Genomic DNA, 18,194 nt, shown 5'->3' on the forward strand with positions numbered 1-18,194 from the left:
TTATCAGGGTGATGACTTTGTAAGTTATATGAATGTCTTGTCACTGGGTTTGAAACCTGAAACCAGTATAATACTATGTGTCAACTGTAACTGAAAAATGAAAAATATTTCTAAAAAGAAAAACTATGAAAAAAAGTAAAAATTTTTGAAATGATTGGGAACTAGGCTTTAGAAGAGAGAAGCACTAGGATTTCTTTCTAAATAATGATGTAGGTGTTGAAATGTGCAAGTTTGAGAAGTAAATTAACTTACAAAGGGAAGTCAACATTCATTTAAAGTATCTATCATTCTATAACATGTTTTTATTTTCATTTGTCCCTTTTTCCTAGCTCTTGAGTACAAAAGTAAAGTGGCAATTAGAATAACTAAGCAAATTTCAAATGGAAAAATCAGAAGATTAAAATAGCACTCTCTCACAGTATTTTATTAAAGTAAACCAGCAGACTGTGGTTCTTAAGAATAGCTCATATGGAACATTTCTGAAATGGAAAGCTCATCAGAATGACCTCTCCAACCCCCCACAAAAAAATAAACCTAACTTATGACATTAGCCATTGTGAAGTAGGAGGTTAATTTGTGATCACATTGTAGAAGGAGCAAAGACTCAGTACATTTGTTGAATATTAGATATAGAGACTTTATGTTAATACCAGAGTTATAATTCCATCTGTGATGCCTAAAAGGTTATTCTTTATAGAACATTAAGCTCCCGAATAAAGTATTTTTCATCCAAAATCATTCTCCTAACTATATAGGTTGAAGTATCAAAGGAGATATAGTTTCATGTAACTTGTCTTCGTGAATTTTTAAAACAATTGAATGGTCTTTCAGACTTATAATTAAAATGCCTGATGAAGTGTTTTTTGTTTGTTTGGTTTTTTTGGCCATGGGACGATTACCTGTAATGTTGTTTGCCTGTTATTTTGTAACGTAGACTACAGGTTCCTTACATTTAGATGTGTAGAATCTCCTATTTATGATTCCGTTTAAAAATATCTTGTATATAATACATGCAGATTTTTTAAAAAGATGCATACACACGCACATAAAATGATCTTCTTTACCTTCTGCCTCTTTGGAGTCGGTACAGTGTTACCGTCTGTGCCAGAGCAGGGCCTCTTCCCCCCTCCATGCTCCTGTAGTTTTCTTCCGTTGACGAGCTTTATTCCCTGCCTTCTGGGAACCCACTCAGAAGCAAACCATTCTCTGTGTACTCACACCCAGACGTTCCAACCCCTAGCAATTACTGTCCTCTCTGCTACAGGAAACACTAGGACCTGATTTCTATAGCAACTGAGTTTTAGTTAATATCTTTATTTAAATTGATATTTTTATTTTTCTGTTGTGATAAAAGTGCATTAATTAAATTTTATTGTATCAATTACCTACTGCCTCTGAGAAATTAGAAATCATAAGTTAAGAAGTTTTAACTGAGATTTTAAAAATCCATATCTTTCTTCATATAAAGTATACTTATTTTGGGTCCTAAGCAATAAAGACTCTTGTAATCATTTTGACCAACATCAGAAACTCTTAACTCTTGAATCTTCCAGCTTTTCCCACTAAAGTTTCTGTTTCGGTTTTCTCCTTGTAGTGGACGTTTGGGAGCAATAAAAATAAGAAGAAAGGAAAGGCCAGAAAAATAGAGAAGAAAGGAACCATGAAGAAACAGGCCAATAAAACAGCTTCCTCAGGCAGTTCGGACAAAGACAGCTCAGCTGAAAGCTCAGCCCCCGAGGAAGGTGAGCCAGGCTGCCAGACCACGGGGCTGCACTCACACCATTGTTGGGTTTGAGAAACGGAGTCAGAGATGGAGGGGGGGAGTGCATGCATTACAGCAATTCGTAACATTTTCCATAGTCATAGATCTTTTGAGACTTCAAATGAAGCAAGAAAAGTACATGCAGTTCTGAAGGTTAATAAGGTCTGTGAAACCCATCCAGGAGGAAACCCCTAAGGAGTCCCTGCATTACTCTCAACTCATTTTACCCTGAGAACCTTCCCTTCCCTCTCTCTTACGCATTGTCTGATGGAAGAGGAAAATCCTTGAACTGGATACAAAACCCACCAAAAAAATGTTCTTAACTATGAATTCACTAATTAGTTTAATAACTCATTAAAAGATTGATTTTTTAAAAATGTCATCTAATAAATGTAGAAGAAATGATAGAAAAATCTCCATTTTTCAACCATCACAGTAATAATTGAGTTACTCAAGAATTACCGAGTGTTAAAACCATTGGGTGAGAGTTTGTTGGAAGCTAGATGTTTCCAGTCTCAAAGCCTCTCCCTATTACACTTACTAACTACAAAGGAGAAAACAAAGTGGCTTTACAAAGAAGAAATCTGGGCAATGCCACCTTAATCAGAAATCCAAGTTAATATCATCAGTAACAGAACAGATGTCAGGTGTCTCCTAAAGTGATACTTTGAAAAGGACACCATCACTTAGGGAGTATTCATGCCAAAAATTTATAACCTAGATAGTGCTTGATGAAGCCAACCAAACCAAATTGGGGCATTTGATAACTGTGGCTAGTTAAATTTGAATTAATTAAAATTTAAAAATTGAGTGTTTCAGTTAATTGCACCAGCCACATTTCAATTGCTCAGTACCCATATGTGGTGGCTACTGCTCAGATAAAGAATATTTTCATTATCACCTCATAAAATTTTTTTTTTATTTATTTACTTTTTAATCTTTACCCAAGGACATGCCTATTGGGTTTAGAGAGAGGGGAAGGGAGGGAGAAAGAGAGAGGGAAACATCGATGCGTGAAAGAAATATAGACCGGTTGCCTCTTGTAGGTGCCCCAATTGGGGACCAAATCCACAAACTTTTGGCTCACAGGATGGTGCTCCAACCCACTGAGCCAGAACAGCCAGGGTTCATGAAATTCTATTAGATAATTTTGGGGCTTATACTCTTCAAAAATTCAATGGCATGAAAGACAAGACCAAAAAAAATGGCTATTGCAGATTAAAGGGTAGTAGAGAGACATGGCAACCAAAGCATTGTGTGATCCTAGACTGGGTCCTTTGGCTGCAGAGTGGTGTAAAGCACATGTTAGAACAGCTGGTGAAATTTGAGTATCGAGTATGTTAGATAAGGGTAGAACATCAATGTTAAATTTCCTGAATTTGATAGTTATAAATTGGTTATGAAAAGACTCTTTTTTTAGAAGTGTTAGGGGATAAAGGGTCACAATCTCTGTAACTTTCAGTTCAGCAAAATGAACAATAAAAACATATGCATTATTTTATGTATGTAGACAGAAAGTAAATTAGCAATGTTAACAATGGGTGAACCTAAGTTAAAAGATGTATTCTTGGAGCTTTATTCTTTAGGTCTACAGTTTTTTGTTGTTGGTTTTTTGTTGAGTTGGTTTTTTTTTTTCTTTCAAAATAAAAATTTAAATTACAAAAAACATTCTGATTTATATTCCAGCCTCAGTTTCCCTAACCTGTGTTTACATTTGCCAAAGGCAGACCAAGGGAGCTAAGATGGCCATATGCCACTTTACCTAGGAGAGTCACCTATGGCCTCTCTTTTCCAGCAGAGCCTGATCTTGTGTCTGGGCCTTCATTGCAGGTGAAGTGTCTGATTCTGACAGCAACAGCTCCTCCTCGAGTTCAGACTCAGACTCTTCTTCAGAAGACGAAGAGTTCCATGATGGCTACGGAGAAGACCTCATGGGAGATGAGGAAGACAGGGCTCGTCTGGAGCAGATGACGGAGAAGGAAAGAGAGCAGGAACTGTTCAACCGCATAGAGAAGAGGGAGGTGTTGAAAAGAAGGTAAGGTTGTAGTTCCTTAATGATTAAATAAAATAATAAAATAATTTCCCAGAACTCACATTTGGAGCCCTGTCTCCACAGGATTTAATTAGGAGTTGGGATTTACCATCATTATGTATGAATTAGGTATTTCACTACCCTTTCAGCATAGTTTTTGTATTTTTTTAAACCCTCAAATGTTAAGTTGCTTTTTGATATTCAGAAGCCATTTTTAAATGGCAAAAGTTCTTCCTTAACTCCTAAGAGAATTTTAAGGTAACAATAAACTTAGCTTTTGTCTCAAGAAATAAAATTGTCCTCAAAACTAGGATTTTTCCATATCTACCTAATATCATACAATAAAATAGAAGCCTTTTCTTTGACAGCAGTTAGTTGTACTTCATCTGTGAGCCTATTAGTCCCTCCTAGAGACCATATTAACTATGGTGAGTTAACATCCTAGACAAGAATATTTGGCTTTTACTTAGCAGCAACTAATAGACACTTGGTTTGAGTGTGAATGCTTCCAAGATTACCTGTACTGGAACAAACAAGACTTAACAAACTGTGCCTAAGTTGCCAGGTGGTTTGGGATGGGTTTTAAAATTTGTATTTCTGAACTATGGAGAACATGGAGATTTCTTGCATAAGGCCAATAAGGCCCTATGAGAAAATCACAAAGAAGCTCAAGAGTAATGGTGGCTTATCTCAAGATTTTTATTATATTTTGTTTTTTATATCTTTTACCTCATGTGAATGAGGCAATTGACTGATTCAGTGACTTTTTTTAGTGACTGGAAAAATGTTTTACAGTTATGATAATTAAGATAGAAGTTCCCAGCCATTCACAGAAAATTGAGGATTTTTTTTTTTTTACCCATGCCTGAGGACATTTGTTTATTGTTTTTAAGAGAGGAAGGGACCCTGGCTGGCATAGCTCAGTGGATTGAGCGCGGGCTGGGAACCAAAGTGTCGCAGGTTCGATTCCCAGCCAGGGTACATGCCTGGGTTGCAGGCCATAACCCCCAGCAACCGCACATTGATGTTTCTCTCTCTCTCTCTCTCTCTCTCTCTCTCTCTCTCTCTCCCCCCCTCCTTCCCTCCCTAAAAATAAATAAATAAAATCTTTAAAAAAAGAGAGAGAGAGGAAGGGAAAGAGAAACATTAATGTGAGAGAGAAAAACATCAATTGGTTGCCTCCCATGTGCACCTGAGCCAAGGACCAAACCCACAACCCAGGCATGTGCCCTGACTGGGAATCAGACCTATGACCCTTTGGTTTACAGGTTGGTGCTCAGTCCACTGAGCCACACCAGCCAGGCCTAATATTTATTATATTCCTTTATCCCATCCATAAAGTTCCTTAAATTCACCCCCCCCCCAAAAAAAAGTCTTATTCCATAAAAGCCTGATTTTTGTTATAGGGAGGGAGCCTAGATTGCATTTGTTTAAGAGACTAGCATATTTATTTATATGTTTGCTGAGGTAGAGGTGGGGGCATTTTTTCTAATGAAAGAGGGAAAACAAACTTGTTCAAATACAGCCTTTGTCTTGAGCACTTCAGAATGTGACAGTGGCTGTCTGCGGTTTCATTCTGTTTCTAATGGAATGCCATTGATGATTTAAAATCAATTACTTTATTCTATTATGTGAAGGTCAGGGAAGAACTGTGTGTTACCAACAGGATATAATATTATCCTGAATATTTTCCCTCACTTTAAGTGTATTCCAACTTAATGCTTTTAAGTACTCTTGGTGTACTTATATTCAATATTCTTTATGATACTTGTACATTGGAGTTTCTTGCAAGAAGCCAAAAGGTTTATTAACTCCTTCCTTCTACTTACTTCTTTCTCCTATCTAATAGATATCAGTCTTTAGAAATATTTCATTGCCACTTAAAAACAAAACAAATATCTTTTAACCAGATTTGAAATCAAGAAAAAACTAAAAACAGCCAAAAAGAAAGAAAAGAAAGAAAAAAAGAAAAAGCAAGAAGAAGAGCAGGAAAAGAAAAAACTGACACAGATTCAGGAATCTCAGGTAGGAGATTTGATGGATGTCATTATCCTAAGAGTGAAATCTCTGTTTTGAGTGTACGTGTATATAAAAGACAGGTCTATATTAATCAGCAAATATTAGCTATGATCTAGGGTATCCTTCTTGAAAGTGCTTTTACTGCTTTAATTCTTAAGCTTTCTGCTCTTTTGGCAGGTAAGCAAGGGGTTGATTTTACTTCTCTTTCCTGTTTGTCCACAAGAGGATGCTCTCTCCCCTTTTCAGTTTCTGCAGCCAGTGTAGATTCACAGTGAAGAACTGAGGGATTGTTGGGTATAGAAAATTTATCGGCACTTGGTGAGTAGAGCCATCCTATGTATCTTTCCTTCCCAGGTAACATCCCACAACAAGGAACGGCGTTCCAAACGGGATGAGAAACTAGATAAGAAATCTCAAGCCATGGAGGAGCTAAAAGCAGAGAGAGAAAAACGGAAGAACAGAACAGGTAAGTGGGGAAAATATAATGCTACTTTGTGTCTTTGATCACATATATGATTCGACTTCCTGGTGCTCATTTGTGTTTTTCCCATTTCTCAGTTCTTTATTATGGGAAATTCCAAACACATACAGAGTATAGTGTAATGAATCTCCCTGAATCCATCATCATCCAGCCTTAACAGTCAACACATGGCAAATCGTTTTGTTTTGTTTTGCAGGAGTTACAATAAAAATCTTTATTTAGACCCTAGTTGGTGTGGCTTGGTTGGTTGGAGCATCAACCAAAGGTCGTGGGTTCGATTCCTGATCAGGGCATATGCCTGGGTTGTGGGTTTGGTGCCCAGTCGGGGCATATATGGGAGACACCCAATCAATGTTCCTCTCTCTTCCCCTTCCTACCTCTCTGGAATAAAAAAAAAAAGTAGAAGGAAGATTGTTTGTTTGTTTGTTTGTTTTAATTTTTTTAAATCTTTTTTTAGGTTTGGTCAGTACAGATAAGATACACTAGAGTCACAGCACAGTATGTATTAAGAAGGTATAATAGTTCATAAAAACTGAGTAACTACGCACATAGATGTCTTAAAGGTTCCATCACCTAACCTAAAGAGAAAATACACAGATGTACAGTGGAAAAAACTGTAACACTGAAACTACTGTGGGGCTTTATCAATAAGTCAGACTTCTGGTGATAAAACTACTGTGCTGGGCAAGCCTGGCAGTTTTAACCCCCATCTACTGTAACAGGTCCGAGTGGTGCAGAAGAATAACAGCAGTGCGTGGCCAGTCTTGTCAAAGCTACACTTCCTCTTCCATGGAGTTAGCTTGAAGTAAATCCCAACGCCATTGTGTTTCAATCATGATTGCTTTAGAGTACTGAAAAGATAAGGACTCTTGTTTTAAATATAACTATAATACCAGTACATTACCTAAAAATGGTAACAGCAAATCCCTTAATATTATATTCCTTTATCCAAATATCTAGTCAGTATTCAAATTTCTCTAGTTGTTTTATAATTAAGATACACTAATTTGATCATTTGAATAAGGATTGAATATAAAATCCAGATATTGTGATTTGTTTATATATCCCCAGAGTCACTTAATCTGTAGGTTTTCCTGTCCATTTCTCTTAGCCTCTTCTAGCTTATTTGTTGAAGAAATCAGATCATTTATCCTGAGTTTCTCATAGATGCTGAGTACGTCACATTGGTGGTGTTGAATGTGTTCTTCAAGTCCCTTGAAATTCCTGTAATTTGTAGTTGGAGCTAGAGAATTGGGCAGATTTGGATTTGTTCTGTTTCTGTTTTGCTTTTGAGAGGAAGGCTGAGTTTTAGGTATTGGTATATATTTTTTAAAGATTTTCTTTATTTTACTTTTAGAGAGAGGGAAGAGGAAGGAGACAGAGAGGGAGAGAAACATCAATGTGTGAGATACATTAATCAGTTGCCTTTCACACACCCACTGGGGAACTGGCCTGCAACCCAGGCATGTGCCCAGACGGGGAATTGAACCTGTGATTTCAGTTCACAGGCTGGCACTCAATCCACTGAGCCACACCAGCCAGGGCAGATGTCAGGAGACCCAGGATATCAGCTTGTCTCTCATTTTTGTGATATTACCAGCTCTCACTTAATTTTTACCACAATAGTGTGAAATAACAAACCGCCCCCAACTTAGATAAACAGTCATTTGTTCTTACTCGTGCATCTGCAATTCAGCTAGGGGTTGCTTAATTACAGGTTGAGCTGGGATTATCCCCAGAGTTTAGGATAGAACCAGGTCTGTTCCACCTATCCTTCTCCCACCTCAGACCAGTATAACTAAGGTACATTCTTGTCATGATGATGGCCGAAGTATAATAAAGGCAAGTAGAAACAAGAGAAGCTTCTTATGGCCTAGACTTGGAATGGGCAGTGCCAGGTGTGTGCACATTCCATTGATCAAAGAAGTCACGTGACCAAGCCCAACATTAACAGCTGGGAGGAACCACTGAGTCACATGGCAAAGGGCATGAGTACAGGGAAGGGTGAAGAGCTGGAAATAATAGTATGTTCTGTCCCAACAGCCACTGATAAGTATTACCTAGTTCATTTAATTTATTGTGAGTTCCAAAAGGATGATAATGTTCTGATCTATTAGTCTTTCTTCATTCCTTTTCTGATCTACTTTTATAAACAGAAACTTCTCATCAGCTATTTATTTACCAACAGGTGCTATTTTTTATAGGAAAGGCAGAATGATGCTTGATTTTTTTATTTTTAAATTTTTTTTGCTATACTAGTTTTCAGAAGAATGAGATAGTTCCTTAACAACTTCCAAAGGTGACTAGTGAAGTTTGTTTGTTAATTTTGCATTAACCCTGTAAACACGTGGATTTTAAGATACTTTATGCATTTTAATCTATTGAAGTTATTGTTATTATTACTAGTTGTAGCCCGAGTCCTTTTGACATGAGACCCCAGTATTTAATGGGTTTCTTGCTTTCTGGATTTGGAGTCAGCCATCCCTCTAAGGAACCTTGGTTTCTTTTTCCTGAGACATTGTATTTAGACACCACAGTCTAGTCTTTTGGGGGAGGTCTGAGCAAAGGGACAGTGGTCTCTGCTCACCCCAGTGCCAGACCCTACAGTGTCTCCCTGTGTACCACTGATGCCCTTCATGCTGCCACCCTGGTGCTGGAGCGCAGAGAGAGCCAGTCTGAGTAGGTGAGTCTGTGTGTGGGTTCCCCTAGAAGAATTGCTTAGGGCTCCAGCAGCCTCCTTCACTGACTCATTCCCTGCTGGTTTTTGCAGCCAGAAGTTGTGGGGACTTACCTTCCTGGCACTGGATTCCTGGTTTGGGCACTTAGTATGGGTCTGGGACTCCTTACTCCCGAGACATCCCTCTCAAATTTTTATCCATGTGGGTGTGGGGCCAGCATGTTCTGAGTCCGAGCTCCTCCTACCAGTCTGGGTGGATGTGGTTTCTTCAATTCTGTCATCAACTGGATTTCTGATGTTCTTGGGTGGTGGTGGTTCTATCCTTTAGTTGTTAAGTTTGATGTAGTTGTGCCAAGAGGTGAGCCATGTCTGTCTACATTGCTATCTTGACCAGAAGCCTCATGGGTAAATTTTTTGAGAGAGCGTTAGCTTCCAACAGTCTTTTTTTTTTTTAAAGCTTTGTTGAGATATAATGCACATGCCATAAAATTCACCGATTTAAAATGTACAGTTCTCTTTTTTAAAATTTTTATTTATTTATTTTTAGAGAGGGAAGGGAGGGAGATAGAGAGAGAGAAACATCAATGTACGGTTGCTGGGGGTCATGGCCTGCAACCCAGGCATGTGCCCTGACTGGGAATCGAACCTGCGACACTTTGGTTCGCAGCCCATGCTCAATCCACTGAGCTACACCAGCCAGGGCTAGTTCTCTAACTTTTAATGTATTCAGAGTTGTGTACATCTATCACCAAAATTATTTTTAGAACATTCGAAAATGTTCTAAACATGCTCTAAACAGCAGCTTATAAACTACCTTTTTATAAGTAAAAATTTATTGTAATACAGTGATGTCCGTATGTCTCATAATTATCTATAGCTGCTTTCTTTTTAAAATTGATTTGAGCCCCGGCTAGCGTAGCTCAGTGGATTGAGCGCAGGCTGTGAACCAAAGTGTTGCGGGTTCGATTCCCAGTCAGGGCACATGCCTGGGTTGCAGGCCATGACCCCCAGCAACCACACATTGATGTTTCTCTCTCTCTCTCTTTCTCCCTCCATTCCCTCTCTAAAAATAATAAATAAATAAAATCTTTTAAAAAATGCACTGTTCTTTTAAAAAAATAAAATAAAATAAAATTGATTTGAGAGAAACACCCATTTTGTTGTTCTACTTAGCTGTGCATTGGTTGCTTCTTGTATGTACCCTGACCAGAGATGGAACCCTCAACCTTGACATATTGGGACAGCGCTCTAACCACTTGGCAACCCAGCCAAGGCCTATGGCTGCTTTCTGTCTACAACAACAAAGTTGAGTGGTTGAGACAGTTCCCATACAAAGTTTCACTCACTCTCTGAAGACATTGTAAATGTTTTTTCCCATCTTACATGCCCATCATTGAGTGTCTTCAGTGCAATAGAAGACAGCTGTCCAATAGCATTGGCAACCCTTTCTGCTAATTTAGCAATAATCTCCCAGCTCCTTTTTTGTTTACTGAGGCTTGACATTTAGTGCCTAAATCATTTTTACTCTGGTTTAACTCACTTCTGTAGATAGTCCAAGCAGTCACAATCCAGTGCTGAGAACATGGAGCTGTCAAGTCATTTCCCATGTTCTTTTTCAAAGGTTCAAAGTGAAGAATGCTTCAGTTCCCTGTTGAAAGAGCCTAGGTAAACATTTCCCACTTCTTTTTAGCTGAGCTCCTCGCCAAAAAACAGCCATTAAAAACCAGTGAGGTGTACTCTGACGATGAGGAGGAAGAAGAGGACGACAAGTCCAGTGAGAAGTCGGACCGCTCATCCCGAACGTCGTCGTCTGATGAAGAGGAAGAGTAAGCTTCTGTGTCTTTTGGTCTGGTAGTTAGAGTGGATGGGCTCTTTGAGGAGAAGCTTGCTGTAATTTCTAAAATCTCCCTGTTGGGGCTGTGAATTCTGTTTGGTTCAGTGCCCAGAATTTCTGAACTGAGTTTCCCAGTACATTTGCCCAAATGCATGTTCTTGCTCTTGGCTGTTGTCCTGCAGCCCTGGACATTCCGTGTGCGCCCAGTTGGCAGGAGCTGACTCCACGTCACCTTCACACTGGCCGGGAGCTTCCATTGTTTTCTCACTGGGACAGGTTATCTGGGAGGGCAGACTGCAGGCACAGTTCACACTGCTGCTTAGGAATAGGATTCTTTTACCTCTCTCTCCGGTTGGTGCGCTTATTTCTCCCAGCGCCCTAACACATGGACTTTGTGTTAAGATTTAAGAAATTGGTATTACTGATTCATCTTGATATCCTTTATGATGAACACTTCCCAGTGCCCTTTGTTCCTCACAGGAAAGAAGAGATCCCTCCAAAGTCACAGCCAGTCTCCTTACCTGAAGAATTGAATCGGGTTCGATTATCACGGCATAAGCTAGAGCGTTGGTGTCATATGCCCTTCTTCGCTAAGACTGTCACAGGGTGTTTCGTACGAATTGGCATTGGAAACCACAACAGCAAACCAGTTTACCGGGTCAGTGTTTCTTTCCTCGGGCAGTTGTCTGTGTTTTCAGTATAATGACTCTCACTTGGGAGTAAGAGCTACTGCATGACCTGTCACTGTTCTAGTCCTGTTTGATGGGAACATAGACTCCAATCAAGATGCCTGTAGGATAGTGACAGTCGGAGGTCACCAGGGTTCGCGTGTGACCCGCTGCCAGGAAGAGTACTTAGAGCCTGGTGGGTTTGGGTGTGGAATAATTTTCTCTACCTTCCTTCCATATAAAAACAAAAAGGGAGAGATTTTATGAAGTATTCATTGTTACATAATCTGGAAGCTTTGTTCATTTGAAAAATAAATACAGCAAGTCCTTCCTAAACATTGTCCATAGGTTCTTGAAAACTGTTACTTTAAGGGAAACAAAATTTAAGGGAGACAGTGACTTAACTGATACAACCAACAGTTAAGTTTCTGTGACATATTTCAGGTCACACAAAAATCACCAAACGTTTAAATAGACACCCAAAATACATCTGATATTAAACGTTGGAATAAGTGTGAATTATACATATATTTAAGAAAGACTAATAAAAACAAGTAAGGGGCTTCTGGTCAAGATGGCAGCACAGGTAAACACAATGCTCACATCATTCCACAACTTCATCAAAAATTAGACTACAAACAGCCATCATTCAGGACCACCTGAGGTTACAACTACGGATGTAAAGAAGAGACCACATTGAGACTGGTAGGAGGAGGTGGAGATGTAGAGCAGGCTGGACCCACACCCAGGTGGCTGCAGAGGTCCCCCCTGATGAGCAAGGCGTCCCAGCCCCAAGCCCAGCATTCCAGTGCCAGGAAGAGGAGTCCCCATATCTGGTTGTAAAAATCAGCATGGATTGTGGCTGAGTGAGTCGGAGGGCTTCTGAACTCCCAGACAGTTCCTCTTAAAGGGCCCATGTACGGACTTACTCAGACTTATTCTGTGAGTTCTGCACTCAAAAGGAACCAGGGACATACAGAGAGGAACCGAAGTGTCTGGCATTAGGGCAAGAGGTAGAGGGGCGGGGGTCAGGTGGCAGCTTTCTGCCAGACAGAAATGTAGGCAGAGGCCACTGTTCCTTTGATGAGCTTTCCCTCCACAGAGCTGCTGGCAAGGGGGGAGGGGAGCCATACCTGAATCTCCATGACCTGGCTATCACTCTTTGTCCCTATCTTGATGATTCCCTGAGACCACGCCCACCAATCACCTAGCCACCCTAGCTGTTTCCAGAGGCTTTCCTATACAAATGGTCTGTCTTGACTCATGCTTCAGACTTTCCTAAAATCTGTCAAAGAAGCCGCATCGGGCCTCAGTGTGCCCTGTACCTCTTGCTAAGGTGACCCACGGCCCAGCACTAGCAGTAGCCAGCTTCAGTTCACAGTTTGGCCTCTCCTGGGCACCTCCAAGCCCAGGACAAGTAGCAGCCATCTGCAGATGGCTTTATACCTCAGGCAGGGTGGCCCTGGGCAGAACACAGGTGGTGGCTGACCTTGGTCTGTACTTCCTGGGAGACCTCAGAGTCAGCACACCCAGTGGACAGGTTCAGTTCATGTCTAAGCACCACCCAACCATCTCCACAAACAACACACTTAAGCGGGGACTTGGGACATCAGAGGCCCTCTGAAGTAAGGCTTGCTCCATGGGATGGACCCCTGTACAACTAATCCTCCACAGTGGTGGCAGCTGATGGGCCTGAGGGTAAATCCCTCCCATTGATATGCCAACAGCAATCCAGGCTCAATGACAACAGGAGGATGTACACAGCCCACATGGGGGCAGCACACCTGGAGTGCCCATCTCAGGTGAGCCAGGAGGCTATGCCACTGGGCTGTACAGGACAGTGACTACAATAGGCCACTCTACCAAGACCAAGAGATAGATGTAGCAGCTCTACTGAATACATAGAAACAAACACAGGGAAGCTCCCAAAACGAAGAGACAAAGAAACATGTCCCAAATGACAGAACAGAACAAAACTCCAGAAAAAGAACTAATGTAAAATAGAGACAAGCAATCTACCAGATGCAGATTTCAAAATAATTTTTGTAAGGAATGTTTGTAATGTTTGTAAGTTCCTTAAGGAATCTCAAGGAACTTAAGGAAGGAGTAGGTGAACTTAGAGAGAAGTTCGACAGCATAAAAAATTACATGCAAATCATAAAAAATACCAGTCACAAATGAAGAATACACTAACTGAAATAGTAATTTACAGGGAATCAACAGTAGAGTAGAAGAAACCAAGAATCAAAACAGCAATTTGGGTGTTTTTCTTGCTTATATTCCAATCAGAACAGCAAAACAGAAAAGAGAATCCAGAAACTGAGGGTAGTATAAGGAGCCTCTGATACAACTTCAAGTGTACCAACATTTGCATCATGAGGATCCCAGAAGAAGAAAACAGAACAAGAAATTGAAGACCTATATGAAAAAATAATGATAGAAAACTTCCCTAACCTGGTGAAGGAAATAGACATACAAGCCCAGTAGGCACAGAGAGTCCCAAACAAGATGAACCCAAAGAAGCCTAGAGCAAGACACATAATTAAAATGTCAAAGGTCAAAGAAAAAAATCTTAAAACAGCAAGAGAAAAGCATTTAGTTTATGAGGGAGCTCCGATAAGACTGTCAGCTGATTTCTCAACAAAAACTTTGCAGGTCAGAAGGGATTGGTATGAAATATTAAAAGTGATGAAAAGCAAGGATCTACAACCAAAAGTACTCTATCCAACAAAGCTATCATTTAGAATCAAAGGACAGATAAAGAGCTTCCCAGACAAGGAAAAGCTAAAGGAGTTTATCACCGCCATACCAATATTACATGAAATGTTAAAGGGTCTTCTTAAAGAAGAAAAGATAAAAAATATGAACAATAGCCCTGTCTGGTGTGGCTCAGTGGATTGAGCACTGGCCTGCAAACCGAAAGGTCATTGGGTTGATTCCCAGTCAGGGCATGTACCTGGGTTCTGAGCCAGGTTCCCAGTAGGGGGTGTGCAAGAGGCAACCACACATTGATGTTTCTCTCCCTCTCTTTCTCCCTTCATCCCCTCTCTCTAAAAATAAATAAAATCTTTTAAAAATCCAAACAATTGAATCTAAAAAAACAAAATAGATAAGCAGAACAGAAACATACTCATAGAGAACCTTTTGATGGTTGCCAGATGGAAGGGTAGTTTGATGAAAGAAGTGAAGGGATTAAGAAGTACAGATTGGTAGAAACAATAGTCAGGGGGCTGTGAAGTACAGTGCAGGGAATATAGTCTAATATTCTAATAACTGTGTGGTGCCAGATGAGCATGAGTTTTATTGCGATGGTCACTTAGTAAGTTACATAATATCACTGCAGTGTACTCCTGAAACTAATACATGTCAACTGAAAAATAAAAGATAATTTTAAAAAAGAAAACAGGAAGTTGGTAAAATAAATAAAGACAAGCAAGATCATGATTTCTTTTAACCCGCTTATCCTGCTTTAAGGTTATGAGTGGCAGGGCACAGGTAGGAACAGGCCCCCACCCCCACCTCGTGTGCACCTCTTTGAGGGGTCGGAAAAACAGAGTCTCCAGAGAAAACCCACAGACTGGGCATAAGGTGCCAACCACACAGGCAGTAGTTCTGGTGGGAATCAGCTTTGTTTTTACCAACGTTGTAGCAAAATGGCTGAACAAAACGACATTATTTGAGGACCTGCTGTAAATGAAAATGTGCCGTGTTGCATACTAAGTGACTTCTGGATCAAAATTATTGCAGTTTTGTAAAAAAAACAAACAAACAAACAAAGCCCTGGCTGGCATAGCACAATGGATTGAGCGCGGGCTGCGAACCAAAGTGTCGCAGGTTTGATTCCCAGTCAGGGTACATGCCTGGGTTGCAGACCATGACCCCCAGCAACCACACATTCATGTTTCTCTCTCTCTTTCTCCCTCCCTTCCCTCTCTGAAAATAAATGAAATCTTAAAAAAGAAAAACAAAAACCCTCCAACCTACTAGAGGTTCTTTTGTTGGCTCCCACACTGTTTCTGTGTCCCAGAAGGCTGGAGAACCGCTGTTCGACTTGTTTCATTTTGTTCTGTTCTTGGTTGTATGGTTTTAACATACCAAGCCCTGGAAAGCTTGGCACCAGAAACTGACCCCCATGGTCTTTGTGTTTGATTGTTAAAACTGGCCTCTGAAACTCCAAGTGCATCCTCTAGGTAGAATTAAGGTGAACGGGAAGCTTCTAACAAGCCCCGGCAGGCTAACTGCCTCCTCTCCTGGCGTTTGCTTACTCTGGGCACAGGGCTCTTAGTACTTGGCCCTTAGTTCTAAACCTGAGAAAGGTGCCCAGAACACCTTGCAGCTGTGGGCTCTCTCAGTGCAGGGTCTCAGGCCCGACAAAGTAGTGTGGAGAGCTCTGAGTGAGTCTGTGTTTGAATATTGTCTCTGTCCTTTCACTTAGGTCGCTGAGATCACGGGTGTTGTGGAAACCGCTAAGGTTTACCAGCTTGGTGGCACCAGAACAAACAAAGGGCTACAACTACGGTAGGAGAGGTGTTTCTGTGTGGGAGCTTCTGCTCCCATTGCGAGCAGGCACTGCCTGGGTGGGCTGTCATTCTCTCCTAGTGTGAAGTTTTTCTTGGACTTGGAGGGAATCTTATTCTGCTGTAGCCCTAGCCCTAGAGAGAAAGTGGGATGTAGCTGCCTCAGAGGAAACCAGGGATGTGACGTGGTAGAACACAGAGAAGGAAGAAGTGGGGTTGTGAGATTCCCCCCTCCCCCCCACCCCCACCCCCACCCCAGCCCCAGAGCCCCAGAGGCATTTCCTGAGCATGGTCCCGAAGCTTGCTTCTGATCCTGGCCCTGTCACTGACTCACCTGATCTTTGACAAGTCAGGTCACTGTTTTGGACTTAGTTTCCTCTTTAGCAACATGCTATTTGCTGAATGCCTGGTACGTGCCAGTGTCTAGGCATCAGGGTAGAGGAGAAAACAAAGTAGACACACAAATCCCTGCCCTCTTGGAGTCTGAAAGTTCTACAACCCCTTATAGGAAGGAATAGAAGCAGTTTGCCAGGAGCACTGCAAACAGCAGGTAATAGACACAGCTCTACCATGGCCTACTTTGGTCGTTTTGGGTTCTCGCCATTCCCTTCTCCCACCCCCATTTTCTCTCTTGGTCTGTTTAAAAAGAGCTAGTTGGGCCCTGGCTGGTGTGGCTCAGTTGGTCTCGAGTCATGCTCCAAAGCGAAAGGTCGCTGGTTCAATTCCCAGTCAGGGCACGTGCGTGAGAGGCAACCAATCACTGTTTCTCTCTCTCTCTTTCTCTCCCTTTACTGCTCCCTAAAAATTAATAAATACAACATTTTTTAAAAATAAATAAAAATAACTAGCTGGGGATGCCACAGCCATAGTGTGCAGCAAGTGTCCCTAAGAAAGGGCACCGACTCATTTAGCTTCGCGGGCACAGGGGCCATTGGAGAGACAGCGCCCTTCCTCTCCAGGGAATGCTCTCCCTGTCACTCAGATGTGTACGTGGTAGTACATGTTCTGGGTGCCAGTTGACTGGTGGATTTTATTGTAAGTGGACTTTTGGATTACTGGCCAAGTCCATTTGTTTCCAGTGCTTCCTTTGTTGTTTAACCTTGGTTGCCCATGAGAACAATCTGGGAGGTTTCACTTGTTTGTTCATTTCAGTGCCTGGTTCCTGCTCCCAGAGATTCTGATTCAGTTAATGTATACAGTAGTGCTTTGGCACTGGAATTTTTATAAATCTTAGTGATGCTAAAGGGTAGCCAGGATTGAGAACCCGGAGATAGATGGTACGCAGACGGGCAGGGCTGCGTTGCTGGTGGGTCCGTCAGCATGCTTGTTCTTGGAGCTGCTGTCTCTTTGTCACGTAGGCATGGCAGCGACCAGCGGGTATTCCGCCTGGAGTTTGTCTCGAACCAAGAATTCACTGAAAGCGAATTCATGAAGTGGAAAGAAGCGGTAAGTGAATACACAGCACCTAGCTGTTTTTCCTGAAAACAGTGACAGTATCTCTTTCCAAAATCCCTTATTAATATAACCTTTTATCATGCTTTGGTCCAGATGTTCTCTGCCGGCATGCAGTTGCCCACTCTAGATGAAATCAATAAGAAGGAATTATCTATTAAAGAAGCTCTTAATTATAAATTCAATGATCAGGACATCGAAGAGGTGAGAAAACTGGTGCTCCAGAGGCTTCAGGTTCACAAGAGCCGGTGTTAAAGAAGAGCATGACTTTCTTTTCTCTCCCTGTATGTTTTTAGCTGTGCCACACTTGCATGAAGCTGAGGGGTTGCTGATACTGCTGTCTTCGTATTTGTAGTTTATCAGGATTTTTTCTGTGCATTCTCATTTGAAGTCATAAGCTATAGAAGTGTATTTAGGGTTCAGGGATCTGTATTCTGCTAGGCTTGGTCCTTCAAGAGTTCTTTTTTCTCCAAAACATTTTGGTAAAATTCTTCGATCTCTGTTCTCTTGGACAGTAGCTAGCCTTACAATACCAGGCCTTTGGGTTGCTGCTGTTTATTGGTGCATGTTCCTTCAGACTGTCCCAGAAGAATCTCCGTGACCCCGGAAACAGCATAGTATCCCTTGGAATGAACTCGCTCTCTCTGGAGCATGCCACTGCTGGAGGAAGAGCAGCCCCCTTTTAACTAGCTGCTTGCCTCCAAAATGGGCTCACTTAGCCTGTCTGCAAAAATAGTTTAGGAATACCTCAC

The 18,194-nt window shown here is 41.3% G+C and overlaps 1 protein-coding gene across 1 annotated transcript in view; it reads left to right on the plus strand.

Annotated features, from left to right (window-relative positions):
* The window catches only part of RTF1 (RTF1 homolog, Paf1/RNA polymerase II complex component), a 52,953-nt gene that overhangs the window by 28,354 nt on the left and 6,405 nt on the right, over nt 1–18,194 (plus strand). Inside the window, exons 3-11 of the mRNA XM_045823086.1 lie at nt 1,595–1,742; nt 3,593–3,797; nt 5,705–5,819; nt 6,168–6,279; nt 10,662–10,797; nt 11,286–11,463; nt 15,909–15,991; nt 17,349–17,436; nt 17,539–17,646. Coding sequence (XP_045679042.1) covers nt 1,595–1,742; nt 3,593–3,797; nt 5,705–5,819; nt 6,168–6,279; nt 10,662–10,797; nt 11,286–11,463; nt 15,909–15,991; nt 17,349–17,436; nt 17,539–17,646 — 1,173 coding nt within the window. The remainder of the gene's footprint in view (nt 1–1,594; nt 1,743–3,592; nt 3,798–5,704; nt 5,820–6,167; nt 6,280–10,661; nt 10,798–11,285; nt 11,464–15,908; nt 15,992–17,348; nt 17,437–17,538; nt 17,647–18,194) is intronic.

This window comes from Phyllostomus hastatus, unplaced genomic scaffold, assembly GCF_019186645.2.
Source record: "Phyllostomus hastatus isolate PE091 unplaced genomic scaffold, TTU_PhHast_1.1 phas_scaffold_501, whole genome shotgun sequence".
NCBI lineage: Eukaryota > Metazoa > Chordata > Mammalia > Chiroptera > Phyllostomidae > Phyllostomus > Phyllostomus hastatus.